This window comes from Alnus glutinosa, chromosome 5 (genome assembly GCF_958979055.1).
Source record: "Alnus glutinosa chromosome 5, dhAlnGlut1.1, whole genome shotgun sequence".
In the NCBI taxonomy this organism is placed as follows: domain Eukaryota; kingdom Viridiplantae; phylum Streptophyta; class Magnoliopsida; order Fagales; family Betulaceae; genus Alnus; species Alnus glutinosa.
Window position 1 is genome coordinate 7,979,409 of NC_084890.1, and position 20,563 is coordinate 7,999,971.

The 20,563-nt window shown below is 35.4% G+C and overlaps 2 protein-coding genes across 2 annotated transcripts; one reads left to right on the forward strand and one right to left on the reverse strand.

The window, feature by feature from the left end:
* Window positions 1-1,755: 1,755 nt before the first annotated feature.
* On the reverse strand, window positions 1,756-10,731 carry LOC133868031 (DNA-directed RNA polymerase II subunit RPB2). The gene is made up of 25 exons (XM_062304827.1): window positions 10,324-10,731; window positions 8,699-8,920; window positions 8,319-8,609; window positions 7,991-8,188; window positions 7,337-7,401; window positions 7,167-7,253; window positions 6,967-7,087; window positions 6,771-6,815; window positions 6,546-6,683; window positions 6,327-6,399; window positions 6,094-6,170; window positions 5,903-6,010; window positions 5,705-5,821; window positions 5,397-5,552; window positions 5,206-5,310; window positions 4,963-5,088; window positions 4,798-4,875; window positions 4,597-4,692; window positions 4,390-4,505; window positions 4,212-4,281; window positions 4,077-4,130; window positions 3,820-3,963; window positions 3,339-3,638; window positions 2,679-3,101; window positions 1,756-2,573 (listed from the first exon to the last, which is right to left on the reverse strand). Exons 1-25 carry the CDS (start codon window positions 10,570-10,572, stop codon window positions 2,445-2,447), a joined length of 3,588 nt encoding a protein of 1,195 aa, XP_062160811.1. The 5' UTR covers window positions 10,573-10,731; the 3' UTR covers window positions 1,756-2,444.
* Window positions 10,732-16,891: 6,160 nt separating this feature from the next.
* Window positions 16,892-19,291, forward strand: LOC133867751 (CASP-like protein 1C2). The gene is made up of 3 exons (XM_062304516.1): window positions 16,892-17,099; window positions 17,216-17,318; window positions 19,000-19,291. Exons 1-3 carry the CDS (start codon window positions 16,942-16,944, stop codon window positions 19,231-19,233), a joined length of 495 nt encoding a protein of 164 aa, XP_062160500.1. The 5' UTR covers window positions 16,892-16,941; the 3' UTR covers window positions 19,234-19,291.
* The last annotated feature ends 1,272 nt before the right edge of the window (window positions 19,292-20,563 follow it).

Below are 20,563 nucleotides of genomic sequence, written 5' to 3' on the forward strand. Positions count from 1 at the left end.
AAAAGTTTTTTAAATAATTGTTTTCAGAGATCACTAAGGAATAGGTAAATGATATGTTATACCATATTTGCTAATCATCGTAATTATAAGAGAGAAAACTTTTGTGTTGTATGGTACTTAACACTTGGCGAATGATAAGTTTGCATTCAATGTGTTGCTATTCAATAGAAGCTAGAAAGAAGCAATGGGTTTCAAGATTTAATGGCAAAAGGATCCTAACAATCTTGGAGGCAAGAGTACTTTCTTTTTGGTTGGTGAACATCTAATTTCCATTACAAGCTTGCCAAAGATTAGTTAGATATTATATGAATCTAGCAATTTTGTGAAATATATTATGATTTTTCTCTTTAGTTGGACATACTAATAACAATTTGGATTATCTCGCAAAAAAAGAAGCTGGTAAAATAAAATAACAACTTTGTCATACTTAATTAGCTTTATCTAAGCCCAAAGGAAGTTGGATAATCTGGCCAAAAAGGATTCTGCTAAGCTCATCTTCGTAGGATATCAGCCTCTTTCAGTTTGGACATCACTTTTAGAGGATTTGTGAATTCTTGAAAGAATGACTTTCAAGTTGTATGTGTATTAACGTGTTCTTGTTTTGTTTTTGTGTGAGATATGAATCCTCCTAGGCAGTATAAAAAGTTCTTCTAGTGGAAACTGTAGATGAAAGTTCTTCTTGATAGTTAAATTAACTATCAAGTTATGAAGGGGCTTTAGTTTTCTGTATTTCATCCATTCTCCTGCCTTTTCTTTCTTTGGTAGAGCAGGATAAGCTAATTAAATTAAGTGGAGATAGGAGGTGTTGACATACCTGTGTGGAATTCTAGAAGTGGACAGTATTCTTGTGCTGAAACGAGGAAGAATCTGAGAGAGAGACATCCGGTTGTTACTTGGTGGGAGTTGGTCTGGGATCCTATGTCTATCCCTGGCCACTCTATTCTTCTTTGGTTAGTCTTTCGTGATGCTTTGGTAACCAAACAAAGAATGTGTTGCTGGAGTTATTCAGGCAAGAGCCTTTGTCTTTTTTGTCATGGTTGGCAGGAAAGTAGAGAACACATTGCTTTAACCGTCGGATCTGGACTCGTGTTATGGTTGATTGCTCATTCTTGAATGTTCCGTTAGATTGGGATAGCATTGAGAGTTGGGTCTCTGCTGTTCTGCATTGAAAAAGCCTTAAGGCTTGCTTGGGAAGACTTTGTCTTGGAGCCACGGTTTACCAACCATGGAGGCAAAGAAATGATCTGCTGCATTGTAATACCCCACGTACGAAAAAGGCTATTTTGGCTCAAATTAAGTGGGAAATACGAGCTAGGGTCTTGGCTAAAGGACATTACAAGTGTATTAGGAAGAATCTGGCTCTAGTGTATAGCTGGAATTTACACCCTTTGTTGTAAAGATTCTGCTCTGTTTCTGCAGATTCTTGGGTATTTGAGTCTGTTTGTGCTCTTGTAGTTGGCTGTGTAAGGGCTTGTTGCTGCTTAGTGGCCTGTGTTTGTTGGTGTTTTCATTATTCGGTCTGTGTTCCAATTTTTACTGGAAGGTTGTAACTAGTAATTGTGTGTTGGTTTTATAAAAGCTTTTATTCATCCAAAAAAGAAAAAGAAAAAGGATAAGTTAATTAAATATTGTGTTTAATTAGCGTGTAGTAGCTTTGTGGTTTGTGTATAAAGCATTTTACACATCTAGGATTTGGAAGCTCGTGGAAGAGTGACAGAGTTAAGGTAAGGGAACCATGAACTAATAACAGGTCAATTATGGGAGTGGAAAGTCTACCAAGACCCTCAAAGATGTTGGATTGAATGAGCTCCTGAAAGAGTATCCTCCTCGTCACATCACATTTAACACCATGATCACCTATAATGGCGTCGACTAGATTAGTTTACTTATTTGTGAAAGAGTTTGGAGAAACTCCGTTTTGGTTGCTTAACCGAAGGCAATACAAGAGAAATAACAAAGTAGAAACAGCAAAAGGAGAGCCCACGTGTGTGTGAGATACAAAGATGGAATTGTATAAAAAGACTTCTATCATAGACTTTGTTACAAGGAGATCCGGCTGTATAGTAGCTGTTGCTCAAATGCTGGAAGAGGCGTGAATCAAGGGAGATGGGCTGCTTTCAGGCGTGAAGTATGGAGCTGTTGACTTGTGTCGCTGCTGAGATGAGATGGTTGATGACTCGGCGTGAGACTGTTTAAAGTAGCCTTTAAGCTTTAACATTGTGCAACTGTTCTCTCTATTTTGACTAAAGGAAAAAGAAGAAGCAGCAGCATCTTGAGGCTCTTGATCAACACCAATGAACCTTTTTGGTCATTTGTTTCCATTGATATGATTCTATGGCACAAAACATCGACTTCTTCATGCCAATAAATATTTTCACAAATTAGCTGCAGAGCAGAACTCTTGAAGAATAATTGATCCTATACGCTCTGTTCAATTGGGTATCTCAGGCTCCTTTCTTCTTTTGGTCTTTGGATGGTTTGGGTTCCTTGGGTTCCTGTGTGAGCATTCTTGGTGCTATAGCCATGGCCATAAGCTCTTGGAAGAGCAGCTTACAGGCGTAAGGAATGTGAACCTGAAAACACAAACATTAAATCCCCAAAAAAGGAAAAACAACAATCTCTCATAAAACAGTTAAGATCAAAGATATGTTTTGCGTTCCAAGGGGGAGAGTGTTCACCTGAACAATGTCGGTTTTGTTTTTGCAACCCCTGCACTCAAAAGAATTCTTCTTCAAATTTGCAACGGCTATCAACCCACAACGTTCACAAACATGGACCCGATATGCATCGCTCTGGTCAAACAATCTCTCTTTGAGGAAGTGAGCTGCACCATGGGCAATCATGCAATCTCGTTCCATTTCTCCAAATCGAAGACCTCCATCACGGGACCGTCCTTCAGCAGGCTGCCTTGTCAGGATCTGGACAGGGCCGCGCCCACGTGAATGGATCTTGTCATCAACCATATGCTTCAGTCTTTGGTAGTAAGTGGGGCCAAGGAATATCATAGCACTGAGACGTCGACCAGTGTGACCATTATACATCGTCTCAAAACCACGCATTTGATAACCACATTTGTGAAGAGCTTTGCTGATATTGTCCACCTAAAACAAAAATAACAGGAGAAAACTTTCAAAACCAGACCACACAAATTTAATACTGAACAAAGTGCTTCATGACCCAATTCCTAAATCTAAATAATGACACTTTAAAAGCTAAAGAGAAGATGAGTATTGATAACGAAGTTTCCACAACAGTTGTGGAAGTCTATAAAGGGAGTACCATTTCCTTCCATGACAAATATTTCAGATCCTGCGGTTCAAAAAAGAGAATCAACTTACAGTGACATCTGTGAAAGGAGTAGCATCTCCTTCCTTTCCCATGTGAGCTGCAACCTTGCCCATGATACACTCAATCAGCTGACCAATTGTCATACGTGAAGGAATAGCATGTGGATTAACGATGATATCAGGGGTGATCCCTTCCATGGTCCACGGCATGTCTTCTTGAGTATATGTCATGCCCACTGTTCCCTTTTGCCCATGCCGACTGCTAAATTTATCCCCAATCTGAGGAATTCTAACGGATCTCACCCTTACTTTCACAAACCTTAGCCCATCAGCATTTGTTGTCAGTAGAACCTGCCAAGGAATAGATACATAAACAACAGTCAGATTGCATTAAATGTGCATGTTTAAATTACAAAGCAACCTGTCAGAGACACTTGATGTTTCAATTAAATCTTCAGATCAATCAACTCCGTTGACATAGACACCAGTTAATTCAAAAGACAGCTGTGATGTTAATCCAACTAAAGCTTACTTGATCAACAATTCCAGTTTCACTATGGCGCAGGCTTATGCTATGATCACGCCGTGAATAACGTGAAGCTAGTCCCTGAGCTTCCTCCTGAGGCATGGGAGTGGTCTTTCCAATGATCACATCCTCACCAGAAACTCTAGTACCCTAATATACAATAACAAGTTACTTTTAGAGAACAAAATGGAAATATAAGTAGATTGTTACCTCTTGAGGACTAGAAAACAAAATGGTAACAACACAAATTCACATATACTCACAGGAGGCGCAAGGCCATCATCATCCAATTTATCATAAGAGCCATGGCGCATACCCTGTAAAACAAGATCTTAGTTAAATGGAAAATATTCACTCAAGTAGCATAGAACATAGACTATCCAAAACTCAGTTTTCACCATGGTATTGGATCTGTCTGGCCGTCCGAAATCCTCTTTGACAAGAGTCCCCATCTTCTTCTCCTCATCTCTATGAAAGGAAGAGAACTAATAATGTGCCACCCCCAAGGAAAATAATGAACAAGTACAGAAACTAAAGGCCTAAATATATTCAAAAAGGTGTTAGGAATATACTTACCGATATGAACGGAAAAATAGTGACCTAAAGAATCCACGGTCTATAGATGATTGGTTCATTATGACAGAATCTTCCTGGTTATAACCAGAATAGCAGGCAATGGCAACAATGGCATTCTGAAGCAGAGTAATAGGCAGAAAGCATCAGAAGAACCAAGACAAAAATAAGTGAGTAAGAAACACAAGTTTACCAAGTTAAAATATTTACAATGCCAGCAGGAAGCTGCCTAAAGTGGAGATGCTCCATGGCTCGCGTAGTAACAAGTGGCTTTTGAGGATAATACAGAACATAAGCTAATGTATCCTGTGTGAAGTAAAGAGAAATAAGAACCCACAGTGATTTAGGTATAATGTGCAATAAATGTTGAAAAAGGCAGTAGTAATCAGCAAGATGAGAGCCAAAGCATACCATTCGAAATTGGTAGTTGGTGACATAAATACCCATGGCTTGCTTACCCATAGCTGATTGATATGTATTACGAGGAGACTATGCACCAGCAACAAATCAGTTAGATGGATTAAAGACATAAATATTTCTCAACCAGATAAATTCACACCAGCATAACAAATGTACCTGATTATGGTCTGGAAATGGTATAATTGAAGCACAAACACCCAAAATCAATGATGGGTGGATTTCACAATGGGTATAAGTTTCAGAATAAGCTTCCTCTGGATTGACCCTTGCTTGTACAAGATCCTGGTTCAAGTTTTTTGCAATTTGATGTTTATAAGTTCTTCAAACCTCTTAATCACATGGTTAATTGACAACATTAAATAGAGATGTGTTTTGCCCAACTAAAATTGTATTGCTCACATTGATGGTCATGGAAATCATTGTGGTCTCTTCTTCTTCTGTATCAATATATTCTATAAATCCCTTTGCAACAAGATCATGCCAACCACCATCCTCAGGGGTTTCCTGAACATAGAGTAATTACATTAATATTGTTGCTAAAAACACATTTACTTGAAAGAAAAGTACAAAAAAAAATTCAGTGGGCTCACCCTCTGCTGCAATGCATGAATATCCTTCTTCTTTATGAGAAGCTTCTGCTTGTCCACAATGAATAGTGGACGACTGCAACGGCCATAATCAGTATATATCCGCAGTTCTTTCAATCGGATATCTCTAACGACTCCAACCTCAGTATTAACATCAACCTGCACATGTAAATACTCGTCAGCATTTTATGCATGTCATTACAAAAAATAAAAAATCATTCTGTGCATGTCATAACATTCATATGCACGACAGTCCTCTCAGCATAGAGTTATTTTTGTACAATATACAACACGCATGCAGAAATACTGACCCTTCGTCTAAGCTTTCTTAATGTTTTCACCAACATATCAGGATCTCGATGAATACCAACCCAGCAACCATTAACAAAAATTTTTGTAGCTTGTGGAATAACCGCAGGAGAAATTTCCTGCAATTAGCTAAAATGTCAAGCTCGGAACTAAGGAAATAGAAAATTGATACCCACTTGCACAGAACCTAAAGTACACACCTCAAAATTCTCTGTACCCCATTCTTCCAAAAATTCCAAAATAGGGTATGCTGCAGATCCAACAGTAATGTACACCATCAATGCAAGATTCTTTACCAGTCCACATGCCTGATGTTACAGCAAAATTAAGTCATAAGTGCCACAAGAAACAAGTGAGACAAGTTTCTTCATAAGTCCACAAAAATACACACTTGTCCTTCAGGTGTTTCAGCTGGACACATCATTCCCCACTGTGAATTGTGCAACTGCCGTGGTTTGGCCAATTTCCCTGGTAAATATAACTCAGTTAAAGGACAATAACGAAGGAAAACAAAATTATCATGGATGATATTATCACTATATTACACCAATAGCACAAATCTCTGTGAGCTCAAGGATTCAGAACACAGAATTAGCTGAATCATGCAACACAACTAGTTTTTACCTTCACGTCCTATGGGAGAATTCAGTCTTCTCAGATGTGACAATGTGGAGGCATATGTTAAGCGATTCAACACCTATAGAAAGAAAGAAAGAAAAAATAGAAGCCAGAGGTCATCTACCATAGAAGAGATGCATTTTTAAGATGCATTTTTAAGATGCAAATTAAATAGCAGAAATTGAGAGAGGAAAGCATAACGAATAAGATAATTATGACTTAAACCTGTGAAACTCCAGCTCTTGTACCAGCTGCATTTGCTTGCCCCCAGTTTCCAGTGGCAAGAGAGTATTTGAGACCACTGGTGATGGTTTTTGCTTTGATGGCAAATTGGAGGTTAACATCCTTTCCATTATCTACACACTGTACCATGCATGAAATACATTAGGCACACACCCCACAAAAAGTATAGCAACTTACCAAAATAATATCAGGGTTTATGTAAGGAACCTTTTGCACATAACCTCTCACATCCCTAGTTAACTTTCTGAATAGCTGTATTAATATAAACAACAATAAAATATCAGAAGAAGCATAAACAATAATATGAACAAAAACCAATTTTTTTTTAAAGGAAAAAAAACTTATGAACAATAAAGGAACACCCAAGTTTCAAGTAACCTCCAGATTTTCACACAAAACTAACCATTCTAAAAAGGCCTCCAAGTAAGGGACCAGCAAGGTCCAGCCTCTTGTTGCCATAATGATCCCTATCATCTTCTGCTCTCCGGCCAAGTGCACAAAGCAGAAGCCGGTGAATAATATAACTGGTAGAAGCATCAATAACTTTAGCACACATATCACTGCCACAATACAAATGCATATAGAATGGAGACCATACTTTACCCGAAATAGTAAGCCTTTTTTGTCTCACAAAACTCTCCAACACCAACATGAGGAAGCATTTCCTTTTGAAGAATTTCTTTAGCATACCTGTGAGGAGGGTGCACAGAAGATAAGCACTAAAAACTTATGCAAAACACCCAGACGCGAAAATTTACCAAGATACTACGTACTTGATCCTCTTTTCCCTAGTTACACCAACAGTTGCTCCTCGTTTCCCAATGTAGTCTAGTGCAACCTGCAGCAGAAGAGAGAAAGACATGAACATTTTATTAAAGCCCAACATCAGAGTCCAGAAAGAATAGGAGTGAGCACCATACCCATTGATCACAACAGAAAAGAATATTGCAGTAAATTGAGTATGATGCAGTACCAATAAACACAATCATGTATCACTCCTCCCCCCCCCCCCCCCCAAAAAAAAAAATAAAATAAAATAAAAGAGAGAATATTTTTGGCTAGGTAAATCATGTATAGCCCCTTGGATTAAAATTATCAGAAAAGCACGCATCATCTAAGAAAATTATTGAAGAAAAAAAAATATTTCGTTAAAACATCAAAAGTATAAGTTGCTCACATTGAAAAAGCTGAAATGCTTATTTATGGCATAATTATGTCTTGCCTACTTATCAAAAAAAATTATGTCTTGCCTATGTACATCACCATAAAGCAAGGATCTATGTTCTCCAACACTAATTTGCAGCATAAACCACATGTAAAGATTTCTCTCACTAACTAAAGTCAATAGCATTAATAATAACACCTCATATAAAAACTTAAGAGTTTTTTTGGGGGGGCTGTGTGTGTGTGTGGTGGGGTGGGAGTACCTGTTGATTTTGAATCACAAATGCTTCTTCCAAGGAGGGGCGGAGCAACTCCATCATTTGGGTATCAGAGAAGTCGTAACATATGTGCTCTAGTATGTCTTTGTCAGCTACAAACCCCAAAGCCCGAAATACAATAATAATTGGAATCTCAGTTCGAATGTATGGAAGAGTCGCACGAATGTACTGCCCTGAAGAGCCCTGCAGTAGTAGAAGTGGATACAGGCATAAGAAAACACGTAAATACGGCGAACTATAACAATAGCTAAAAACTGAATAGACGGTCTTTCTAAGAAAAAGCAAACCCAAGGGCCATAAATGATCCCATTACCCCTTTGGCACTGGTCCGAGAGAGCATCCGCACAAACATGGTACTGGGGGGTCTGTTTTGAGACTCCGCCATAGAACGAACTTCCCCCACATAAGCGTACTTGTTAGGTTGTCTTTTCTTGAACACATAGACATGATTGGTGCTCATCTTCTCCTGAGCGATTAGAACCTTTTCACTCCCGTTTATAATAAAATACCCACCTTGATCATATGGACACTCCCCAAGCTCTGTTAAATCCTTCTCTGAATTCTCGTACAATGTGCAATAACTTGACCGGAGCATTATTGGAACCTACTAATACATGATAGTACACAACACATAGCGGTTAATTCACAGAGTTGAATCAAACCATTCATCGATAGAGAGTTCAAGTTACAAACCTTCCCAATAAAAACTTTGGTGAAATCCTGAGTCTCGGTTACTTCTTCACCATCATGCCCTTTCTTTATGACTCTTTTTGAGACATCCACATACAAGGGGGCCGAGTATGTTAAATTTCTCAACCTTGCAGCCTTTGGAAACAAGGTCGCAGTTTCTCCATCAGACTCAGTCATCATAGGCTTGCTCAAGTATATCTGACCAAAGCTAATCTTATATATAGTCTGCAAGGATGGGGAAAAATTGGTGTCAAGAACCAAGAACAAAACCATTAAAATCCTTTGATTTCTAATTGATTTCATTGGTTGAAAATTAGGGAGATGAAAAGAAATTAAAATTTGATTCTTAAACATTTCATAAGCCCAATAGTACAAAAACCCTTCACTCAACCAAATCTAATACCATTTTTTACATTCATCTATTCCTTGGAGTCCAAAACAACATAAAAATAAGATTCAAAATATTAATTACATTTTTTTTTTCTTGAATAGTCTCTGTGTGCTAGGGCTGGGCAGAGGGGGCACATTTCTAACGAGATTGCATTACTTATCAAAAAAAATATTAATTACTTTTTTGTTCCCCCACATTTTCTCATCAGTCAACCTGAATGTTATGAAATTTAGATATTTCTCAACTATCAGGATAACATAACCTGAATCCTCAAAATGATTAAACTATCAGAAAGACAATACTCCATAATTTTAAAAGTATAGGATCCATTTATTCCAACCAAAAACTTCAATAAAGGTTCTTCAATGGAAAAAATAAATTGTATAAAGACACCGTTTCCATGAAAGTCCAAACAAAAAAGACTTCCGAATTCTTCATAAACTAACAGACCTCCACAGATATAAAAGGATGATTTATATGTATCCACAATAGATTATTCAAACGATAAATTGTTGTAGTGAATATTGAAATAAGTGTTCTCCCGCTTGGTGATTTATACCAAGCTCCAATCCAAAAGAAGTTTCAAGTTGCAGCCTTTCAGCAATTTTTTCAAGAGCTATCTTCCATTGTAACAAACAGAGCCTGAGGTTCGTTCACTAAAAGTTCCTTCGCTTAATGGTTACATGTTTCTGAAACTAATCAAAATACTTTAAAAAACAAGTAACTTTCACTCAAAGTCATTCTCGCAAGTAATTTAATCTCGCACCTTGAGAATCCATTCCTAAATATGTTCCTGGAAACATAATTTCTCGATAAATAAAAACTCCCCATGAACATTTTTTGCATTTCGAACTTCCACCATTCATTAAAGTTGAGTAATACATTTTCAGAAAATAATCTCTCCAGGAAACGAGTAAAGAAGAAACAATTCCTAGCTCAACGGAATCGAGCGGCTAGAGGATTTGAAGCTATCCAATACTCAGGCAACGCCAGGATTTGAAGCTAGTGTAAAAGTATCCTATCATTTAAAACCACAACCGACGAGGTTAATCTTGAATTTTCACCAAAAGTTAAACTTTAAGCTCCCCGATGACTAAACATAAACCCTAACCACTCCCCTTCATCTCCAAGTAAATTAATCACACGAAACCCTAGAAGTCCTAGAACTCCGTTTGTTCCCAAACAAAAAAAGGCAATCCCGTTAGGAATACCGGAAATTCGTCAAGAAAAAACGGACCTCAGCGAAGTCCGACTGGTGGCCCGGGTTGTGCTGTGACTCGGGGCGGATCTCGATGTCGGCGGACTCGTCGACAATCTCCTGCATAGTGTTCTGGATGAATTCGTCGAAGGAGTCGAGCTGCTGGCGCACCAGGCCCTTCTCTTCGAAGTAGGCCGAGATCACGGCCCAGGCGTCCTCCTGGGTGATCTCTTCCTCTTCGTCGTCGTCGTAGCTCATCTGCTGGTCGTACTCTTGGTCGTCTTCCATGGCTCTTCGATTGAAATTCAAAAGCCTTTCAAATGTTGCGTGAGAGCGAGTGAAAACCCTAGCAGAGCGTTGAAGGTGAGGTTGAGTTAACGACCAGTTGAGGTTCAAAATCAGCGAAAGTTAAGGGTTCTGACTTGTGCGTGGTTTTATAGCTAGGAGCTGTATCGCCTTTGGCGCTGGTTGCTTTTACTTATTTTTTGGCTTAGGCGGTGGTTCGTGCTGGCGTGGCCCCGTGGACATTGGAGAAGGGATTAGTAGAGCACTTGAAACTTCTACTGTTTAATTTTTTTTTTTTTTAATGAATAAGAACTAACTAAATGAGGGAAAAAAATAAAAAAACTTTATAGTCGGAGAGTGTATTTGATATTGCGATTTTGTAAATTAAAAATACGATTTTAAACTAAATTACAGAACATTAATCGTTTGACATTACGTTTTTTAAAAAATTGCGATTTAAAATTTGCATTTTTAAATTGCACGCAAGATAGTGTTTTTTTTAAAAGCACAATTTTAAAGGCTAAACTACAATTTTAACAAACAGTTAATTGCGTTTTTTTAAATTGCACTTTTTTAAAATCGCAAATTTAAATGGACCCTAAGTCAATACACTTTACAATTTAAAGAACAAAACTACGTTTTGCTTTCTTATCTAAATACACTTCATAATAGCTTTCTTTATATTTATCTATATCAATTAGATATTTTTTTTCTTTACAAATACAAATGCCCTAGATACCTTTACATTTTTTATAAAATTTCAACACAATCCTAATGAAAGGCAAATATAAGAGAGAAGAAATAAATATTTTGTATTAAAATAATGGATAGATAAGTTATAAAGAGTTTTTTTACACATTGGGTAACATTATAGCATATCCAATGTTTATAGAACTTAGGGAAGTTGTTAAGAGCACTAACAACAATTTTTCTATAACCTATTCTCTTTCTTTAATATAGAGAAAATCTTTTTTTTTTTTTAAAAAAAAAAAAAATCCTACGAAAAGTCACATGCAACAGCTTCTTTATTGTTTCCCTAAACATTATGAATGATACAATGCTACCCAATACATTTATCATTTAGCTTCTATATACATTATTTTAATTTAGATATCTTCCTCATTTCTCATCTTTTTGCTTCTTATTGAAGATTTTGTTAAAAAAAATTAAGGGTAAGTCGAAAATTTGTATTTTGTAAAGAAATTATATTTTAATGGTATAGAGAAAAATAGAGAAAATATTGTGAAGCGTATTTGAATAAGAAGGTAAATTTAATTATGTTCCTTAAAATTTAGAAAAAATCAAAATGAAACTGCTGTTAGTACTCTAAGCGGTAACCGCTTGTTTTTTTTATGAAAATTTCCTTATTTTTAAGGATGGAAAACAGTTTTAGAGTAGGTGTTGTGAATTAGTTTAAAGAAAGAAGCAAAAGCTAAATCCATTAAGCCCAGCCCTTAAGTGTTGGACTGCCCCCGAAACCAAATCAACCCAAAAGTCAAAACCAAAATCAAATACAATCACGTGCGGCAAATCTAGAAAGCCGAACTAATTATTAGAAATTCATTACTTTGGCTCCTAAAAAACAATTAATTCAATCCGGCCCCTTAAAATTAAAGTTATAATTTGAGAAAATTTCACAAAAGGGTATCAAACTATAGCGTTTTTTCACTTAAGGATACCGATGTAGCAAAACGTTCAATTGAGTGTATGTATTTATTAAAATCATTCAATGTCGGGTATTCTGTCAGCCTCCGTTCTAAATCGATAACGGAAGTAGAGTCACGTGACTTCCATGTGATTTTTAAGAGCGTTCTTCCTATTATGCCCCTTAAGAAAATGTTCAAATACACATAAAAGACAAAACTTATAAAATGCTCCCAGACGACACCGTATTAATAGCATGCTTATTAATAAAACACCATGCACCATCTCCGGCACAATTCTATCCGTTGAGATTCGAATACGACGCTGGGCCATCCATGGCAGGAGTACTCGATCATGGGACTCGACTCCACCCAAGGACGTTGACGTGAAGGATGGCTTTGTGCATAGCACCGAAGATGCTGGACAATCGACGGCGATGACCAGCCTTTGTCCTCCTACGATTTTGTGTATCTCCCCATTGATTTCAAGTAATCTATCTACCTGTTATTCCTCTAATCAATATTATACTTTAAATATAATTTATTACAAGCTTTGATCCCATATATATACATGGAATGGACCACTACCTGCCAGCGGTGTTTTCACCACCTCGAGGCGGGAGGCAACTAACGAAGCCTCTCCTCATAGTTGGCCAGAACAAGCAACCCATCTCCATTGGTCTCTATAGTCCAAAAGCTCATGAGATGGACGGTCCCAATACGCTAGGAGATGACGGCAATAATGTCCAAGACTGTTAATAAGCTTCCTCTGTTTTAACTTCCATAAACAGAGTAAAACAGAGTATATGTGATGGAAGTGAAATAGTTCCTCTGTTTTAGCATCAGTTCCTCGTGAATCCTCTTTAACACGAGGAATAAACTTCTTGGCAAATAAGAGGCCATTTTTGGTTCGAAGTGAATGTATTGTAAGAGCATCAGCTGCATGTAGGCAAGTGTTTGAACTGAAGCTTCACAGTGTTGTCTGTGTCCTTACCGGATGAACACATATATCCTTGATGCTGAAATACACTTGCTTACTGTTAAGCCTATTGTCCTTTAATCAATTATGCAAATTCTTATGTCCTTATTTGGCCAATTGCAATGACAGTGAGCAGACACGGGTCTTTAGATCCACCTCATGGTTCCCACATGCAACAAGGTCAACAGTCAACCAATTCTGCAAACAATGTCAATGAAGATCACGATTCTGAGACAACCAAACTTCAAAGCAAAACAAGTGCTGACAACAAGAAATGTGGGACTTCTTCTCTCCCTAATTTCAAGACGTGTCATTCCTCAAATCTGCATGCCATTCCTCTCAGTAGCTAACGTGTTTTGTTTTTCTGATGTTTACTTGTTGTATCTTTTGTAGTTAACATGTCCTTCAACTGATGTTTGTATTTTATTTATTCTCCTCCTCTGTAAATTGACTTCTATAAATAGTGAACAAGTGTGGCCGTGTGGGTGCTGAGTAAGACAATTACAACCAATCAAATAGTGTCTTCAAACTTCTTATACAGAGAATCTTACTTATCGGTTCTTTGGCTGGTTTTTGCAGTTCTAATCATGGTGCTCGACGTGAAAATATACGGGCAATGGTTTACGACAGAAAAGCGGTTTCTGTCAATGATGGCGAAACCTCTGCAGTAGAGCTCAGAGCTCAGAGAATACTTTGGATCGATCGGAGAGTACATGTCACACAAAGAGGCTCAGGACGGGTCCATATGGAGACCTGGAAGTTGGGTTTGATAGGCCGACTATGGATGCAGAGGCGTTAACTTTGTCACGGGTAAGAGTTGGAGCTAAAGGTTGAAGCTTGAGAATGGCGAGGTAGAAGAAAAGTAGTATAGTGCAGTCTAGCTGGAAGGCATTTTGATGGGCTAAAACAGTGCGTGGAGATGTCCCAACCGTATCACTCACTCAGTCCGCAAACAAAAGCAACCACTTGAGAGAAGATCATAAGGTAATAATGTTTCACTTCGTCAAGAGAAAATGGGATAGAAGCTATCACCAAGCTTAATTAAAGACCTAGAAATTATGAGGTTTAAGGAATTATGATCTGGTAGTGCATGAGCTGATTTGTTGTTGGTGACCGTGTCTTTTGGTGTGAGTTGTTTGTCTTTTATTGTGAGTTGTTGGTCATATAGAGTCCCACTTGAGGATGATTTGCACGTGGAGCTGGAGGTTTTGACATATGTAAGCATTTCATGGCTGGAGGTTTTGACCGAAGCTACGAGACATGCAGTAGCTTAGGATCATGAGCATGCATGTGCAGCAGATGTCTCAAAAGTCATCTTCACTGTGTTTTGGCCGACGCAAGGGACGCATGGGGAGAGGACTGGAGAAGGTAGGCGAGCTTTAGGGACAACGAGTTGGGTTCGTTCCACTTGCAAAGGTTGAAGATGGACTCGGCCTGGGAGTGAAGCTCGTTGGACGATGAAATCAGGTGCGATATTAGGGACTCAAAGAGGGCTGAGTTGGTTCCGCGTTCCGAGTGAGAAGTTTTGAGAGAGAAAAGGGAGCTGAGGGGCATAAAGGGATGATTTGCTTAAAAAATCACATGGAAGTCACGTGACTCCACTTTCGTTATCGATTTAGAACGGAGGCTGACAGAATACCCGACATTGAATGGTTTTAATAAATACATATACTCAATTGAACGTTTTGCTACATTGGTACCCTTAAGTGAAAAAGCGCTATAGTTTGATACCCTTTTGTGAAGTTTTCCCTTATAATTTCGTCCACGAAGGATCAAACTCCCCACGGGAATGTATGAGAAAGTTTGTTTTGAATTCTCAGGCAATTAAATAAACTAATTAAACTCATTTTGGTGGCTCAGGAAAAAAAAAAAAAAAAGGAAGACAAATTTTGAAAAAAAAAATATGAATGTTAGAAAAAGTAAAAATTTTGAAAAATATGACCGGAAAGAAAAGATGAATTTTTAAAAATATGACCGTTATGAAGAGACGAAATTTTGAAAATGTGACCGTTAAAAAAATGCAAGTTTTCAAAAATATGATTATTGGAGAAAGAATTAAGAGATTTTTTGAAAATAAATATTAAATGAAATGGAAAGTGAATTGTTAAAATAAAGAGTGTGATATAAATGCTTTGAAAAAGTGAATAACTAACATAATAATTTTTTTTTAAAAAGTGAAAAAAGGAATTTGTTAAACCCGATGTAAATGCCCTAAAGGAATAGCTATTGAGCCATATTTCCTCCAAATGGAGTGGGCCCCACGATCATTTACAATTACAACCGTTACCTTAAAGCTGTTCGGACAGGTGAGCTCCCGTCACCTGTTTGAACAGCTTTGGGCTACTCATGCTTGGAGCCACTCACAACCACCACAAATTAGCTCCAACACGAATCAATCCGACCGGGTGACACGATTCCGCTTAAAAGAGAGAGAGAGAAAATCAAAAGATGTTTATGCAATAAAGGAAAAGAAAAAAAAAAAAGAAAAAAAAGAGAGGGTAAAAGTAGAAAAAAAATATTATTTTAATGATATATGGAAAGATTTATAGAATCTATTGTTTGGATATTTGAATATAGAAATAAAAAATAATTTGATTTCCTATGTTTAAAAAATATTAATAAATTTCTACTGCTAATGCGTCAAGAGTCCTTGGAAACAAAACTAACCCCCACCTCACGTCTTCATCCGGCTGGTTCTTAATTAGTTCGACTTTGGGCCAAAAAAAATGATTTCATTTGAAACCTAATTTCTTAAAAAATGATTTCTTAAAGCCTAATTTCAGGAGTAATGTTAGAAATTATAATTTTGTCTTACAACTATTTTATCGCGTTGACTTGACAGTTCAAACCAACTCTTAAATCAGTACTTATTAAAAAAGATTAATTAATTAATTCTAACTTGACAGTCTCAATAAACTCTTGATTTTTTTTTTTTTTTTTTTTTTTTTAATAATAGCTGATATAAGAATTGATTAGGATTGTTACATCATATTACAAGACAAAACCAATTAAAAAAATCAATCATTAGATATGTACGACCCACATATAAGAAAACAGATCCAATGATTAATTTGAAAAAAAGTTAGACGAAAGTTGCAAACGTAGGTAGTTTGAACTTCTCATCCCTCTCTGGATAAAAACTTTATCCCAATAACTCCAATTCAGTAATGTTACATATCACATTTGTGTCCTCCTTTTTTGTTCCTCTAAAATTAATGTGACTCTTAAAATCACCATTGAATTTATGATAGACCACTGTTAAATTTTGATCCAATGGTGATTTTAAGAATCACATCAATTTTAAAGGGACAAAAGGAAGACACAAGAGTAATATGTAGCATTATTCCTCCCAATTCATGAACCCATAAGTAGGTAGTTGAACCGGCCAGGGAGGATTCATCCAAAAGAAATAACAAAAAATTCTCCATATTGCATGTGGCATCTTCAAAACCTTACACGTTTAGAGAAATTAAATCATTGGTTAGTCAAACTCCCTAATAAATATTTGTTTTTTACTTTCTCTATTTAATTTTGTGATTACACATGTTAATTAAAGGCTTAAAGCTACCCACAAGCACAGATCGATATATCTTGATGCATTTATAGGTTACCAAACCTCCCAACACAGTATCTTCTCAGCTGATTTGTCCCATATATGTTAAGTTCTTCACATTTAAGACTTCCCTAGATCGATCGAGGACCCATCTTCGTCTTCACTTGACTCAGTGACAAGCTAATTAATATCCGGCCATGACGACTAAGACCAGGAGGATCTTCGCCCTTTTGCTGAGGCTCCTAGCCTTGGGAGCAACGCTTGCGGCAACCATAGCCATGGTTACGAGCCATGACTCAGCTGAAGTCTTGAACTTAACGTTCAAAGCAAAATATAGCAATGAATCCGCTTTTAAGTAAGTTTATTATTTAATTTAATTTATATTTTCAGTAATTATTACATCATGATCGAGCTTCTTAATTCTTCCCTTAATTAGTTGTTAATATTGGGATTATTAATTTGTGTACGTAGGTACTTCGTGATAGCAGAAGCTGTTGCGAGTGGATACAGCGTTATTGTTCTCTTTGTTTCTTCAAAGAGTTTGCTTTCGCGCTTGGTTGTGATCCTAGATGTGGTAATTAATGAATTGCTATTTCATGGTTTCTTTCAATTTTTTTTTTCTAAGATTATATATATATATTTTTTTTAAAAAAGAAACTAGATAGTGGAATTATATGTAATATCAATTTCGTGTTATAAAATAAATTAAATAATTCAATTCTATGATCAACTTAAACTTTTAAGATCGATAACTGATAATTTAACATAGTATTAGAGTAAAAAGTTTTTAGTTTGAACCTTATTTTCATCAATTCAACTCCCTCCCCTTATTTTAATAAAAAATTTCATGTGTTGGGCCTCACTTATTGAGAGAGATAGAGTTTGAACCCACACGTGAGAATGCGTGTTAAAATATCAAGTAAATGATTAAATTTACAATTTCTTCTAAGCTTAAGCTTTTAGGAGATAAGTTGTGAGGTAACATATATACTATCAGAACATAGATTTTAAGTTCAAACCATGTTTTCGTCATCCACCTTTCATTTCAATTATATACATGTCCAATTACACAACAACACGTGATATGAATTAATGGCGATATACGTGGGCTGTGCAAATATTCATATACATGTTTTTTTTTTTAAGTCGGTAATTAAATTGAACTTGTGTCATGGGTCAATTCATAGATTTTGAAACCTAAGACGCCAAATTTAGGCAATGCCTTTTTTATTTGTAAATATTTAATTGAAAAAAAAAATAAAATTCCTCTACCTCTTCTTCTTCTTCTTTTCATTTCTTTCCAAACGACATTGCAGAATTCATCTTTGATACGAGACATTTAATTTTAATAGATGACATATTTTGTATTGAGCTATGCATAAAGAACATAATTTAATTTGTGTAAAATGAAATTTACTTTTTCCTAAAAATTATTGTAATTAACAAACTTATAGGACACATTGGTTTTAAGTTCATGTGAAATTATGAGTTCAGTTAATCATTTAGGGGTCCCATTAATGAAACTTTTTATTTTTCTCTTTATTTTCTTCTAAAGTCTCAATATCTCGGGATTCAATTCTTTATAATTATTTTTATCATAATTGGAGCCTTAATTGAAGAGTATTGATTAGCCCCCTTTTTTTTGGGAATAGAATCCTCTACGTTTCATTTAATGTAATGGAAACTATCCATTTTAAATGAAAGGTCAGGATTTGAAATTATTGCATCTAACGGTCGGTGTATATGAAGTCAATGTTGAAATATTTTTTAAAATTTTAAATAATGCGAAATCATGTACACCATTAGATATATTAACTTTAAATCATGATTATAAAATTGATAGCATCCATTTCATGAGGCCTTAAAAGTTTTTTTTTTTTTTTAATATATAAAAGGAAACTTAATTATATTGTTACTATTTGAGACCTTAGAGATTGCCTAATTGGCCTAGGCATTCAACCAGCCCTATGTGTCGCTATATAATTAGATTTGAAGTGAATCATTAACTAAATCCATTAAAATTTTAGGCGAAAATTGATGATAAAAACTTATTTATTATTTTTACATGCCACAATGAGTTATCAGAACATTTGAATACCATCACATAAAGCTTATCGTAAATCAGTGTAATCACTATGACTGATTCTGTGTATTTTTCTGTATTTTTGTTTAATATTTTTTTATGATAGATAAACACAAAGTTCACTTCTTCTTCCATCTTTTTATTTACTTTTTATATTTCGTTTTGAATTTAGGTTATGACGATGCTACTGACCTCGAGCGTGTCGGCCGCCTTGGCGGTAGCTCATGTGGGGAAGAAAGGGAACAGTCATGCCGGATGGCTGCCTATTTGCGGCCAAGTGCCCAAGTTTTGCGACCAAGTCGCCGGAGCTCTAATCGCTGGTTTTATTGCTGCAATAATATATTTCCTGCTTTTTCTCTACTCAATTCACACTGTTCTCAGTCCTCTCTTTACTCTAAAACAGTAAAACCTTAGACATATATTCTCTTGCATACACATTTTGTAACTTCTTTTCACGTTTTTCATCCTTCATTTTCTTTTCTCTTCTTTACGTACGCCATCCTCCGTGTATAATGGTGATATTCCATACTTATAATCTGTATTAAGTTTCATTTAAATAAAGAAAAGTTTATTATTGGAGTAAAATGGATAATTGACTAATCAATATTAATGGATATTAATAAGGATTTTTATATATATAACGGCCTAATTATAATCAATATATATTCTTTAATTAAGGCCCCTAATTATAGTAATAATTTATTAAAAAAACATTAATATAATTTAATTCTTCAACATTTCATTCTTGAAATGAGTCTAAAAAAATTAATAGTATTAAATAAAAAATTAAAAATAATATAAAATAAATTATTAAATAAAACTAATTAATTCTTCAACTTTAATCGTTTTCTTTTTGTGAATAATAATAATAATAATAATATTCAATTACGTTAGAAAAATAATTGTTGTTTAACTCTTGTACAACTCCAACAAATTTTTTTTTTTTCAAACTAATCAATATTGGATCTGTTTTCTTATATGTGTGTCATATATATTCAATAGTTAATCTTAAAAAAAAAAAATGTTAAAGTTGCACAAGAGTTATACAGAAGTTGTAAACGTATCATATCTCATTACATTATGGGTATAAATTTTTTGGGCCTTGTTATGAGCATTGAGCAGCCAAAATTCCAATAAGAAAAATGGACAACAATAAATTTTGATCTCAACTGTCAATTGAATTTGCAAGAGACATGGATTGTATTAACATTCAATGCTAATAATATAAAATTTATTTCAAACATTAAAAAGATAGAAATTATGTTATACAAGTCCAACGTTCAAAATAAAACGAAAAAAAATAAATGCTTAAGAATATGGAAAGTTTTCAAAATATTTTATTCAATTATAAACTCCTCGATCTTTTTGTAAGTTTCCATTTTTTTTTCTCTCTATTTTTCTATTCAAGTCTTATTCAAATATGAATTATTATCTTCGATCTTCTACAATTTCATTATTTTCCAACAATTCACTATTCACTAAATCATATATTCCATAGTTGATCAGTGATAAAATAATGTTAGTTACCAAAAACTCAACCAATCACTTGCATTAATTTTTTTATTTGATTCTAGTAATAAAATTTACTATTAAAAATAAGTATTTTATCTTTCCTTGTACATGTTAAAAGTGTAGATAATCCTATCATGAATATTTAAGTGAATTTGAAATAATTCATTTGACAAATTAGGTATTATTGTTAAATTTATTTTATTGATAAAATCCTACCTAAGATT

What these genes read in the sequence shown, in the direction of transcription:
- LOC133868031 (XM_062304827.1), bottom strand. Translation starts at nt 10,572, where the DNA reads ATGGAAGACGACCAAGAGTACGACCAGCAGATGAGCTACGACGACGAC. An exon ending in TTGTGATTCAAAATCAACAG is followed by an intron (nt 7,402 to 7,990) that starts GTACTCCCACCC and finishes CTTCTGCTGCAG; the next exon opens with GTTGCACTAGACTACATTGG. An exon ending in CTATTTTTCCGTTCATATCG is followed by an intron (nt 4,282 to 4,389) that starts GTAAGTATATTC and finishes TTCCTTTCATAG; the next exon opens with AGATGAGGAGAAGAAGATGG.
- LOC133867751 (XM_062304516.1), top strand. Translation starts at nt 16,942, where the DNA reads ATGACGACTAAGACCAGGAGGATCTTCGCCCTTTTGCTGAGGCTCCTA. An exon ending in AGCAATGAATCCGCTTTTAA is followed by an intron (nt 17,100 to 17,215) that starts GTAAGTTTATTA and finishes TTGTGTACGTAG; the next exon opens with GTACTTCGTGATAGCAGAAG. An exon ending in TGGTTGTGATCCTAGATGTG is followed by an intron (nt 17,319 to 18,999) that starts GTAATTAATGAA and finishes TTTTGAATTTAG; the next exon opens with GTTATGACGATGCTACTGAC.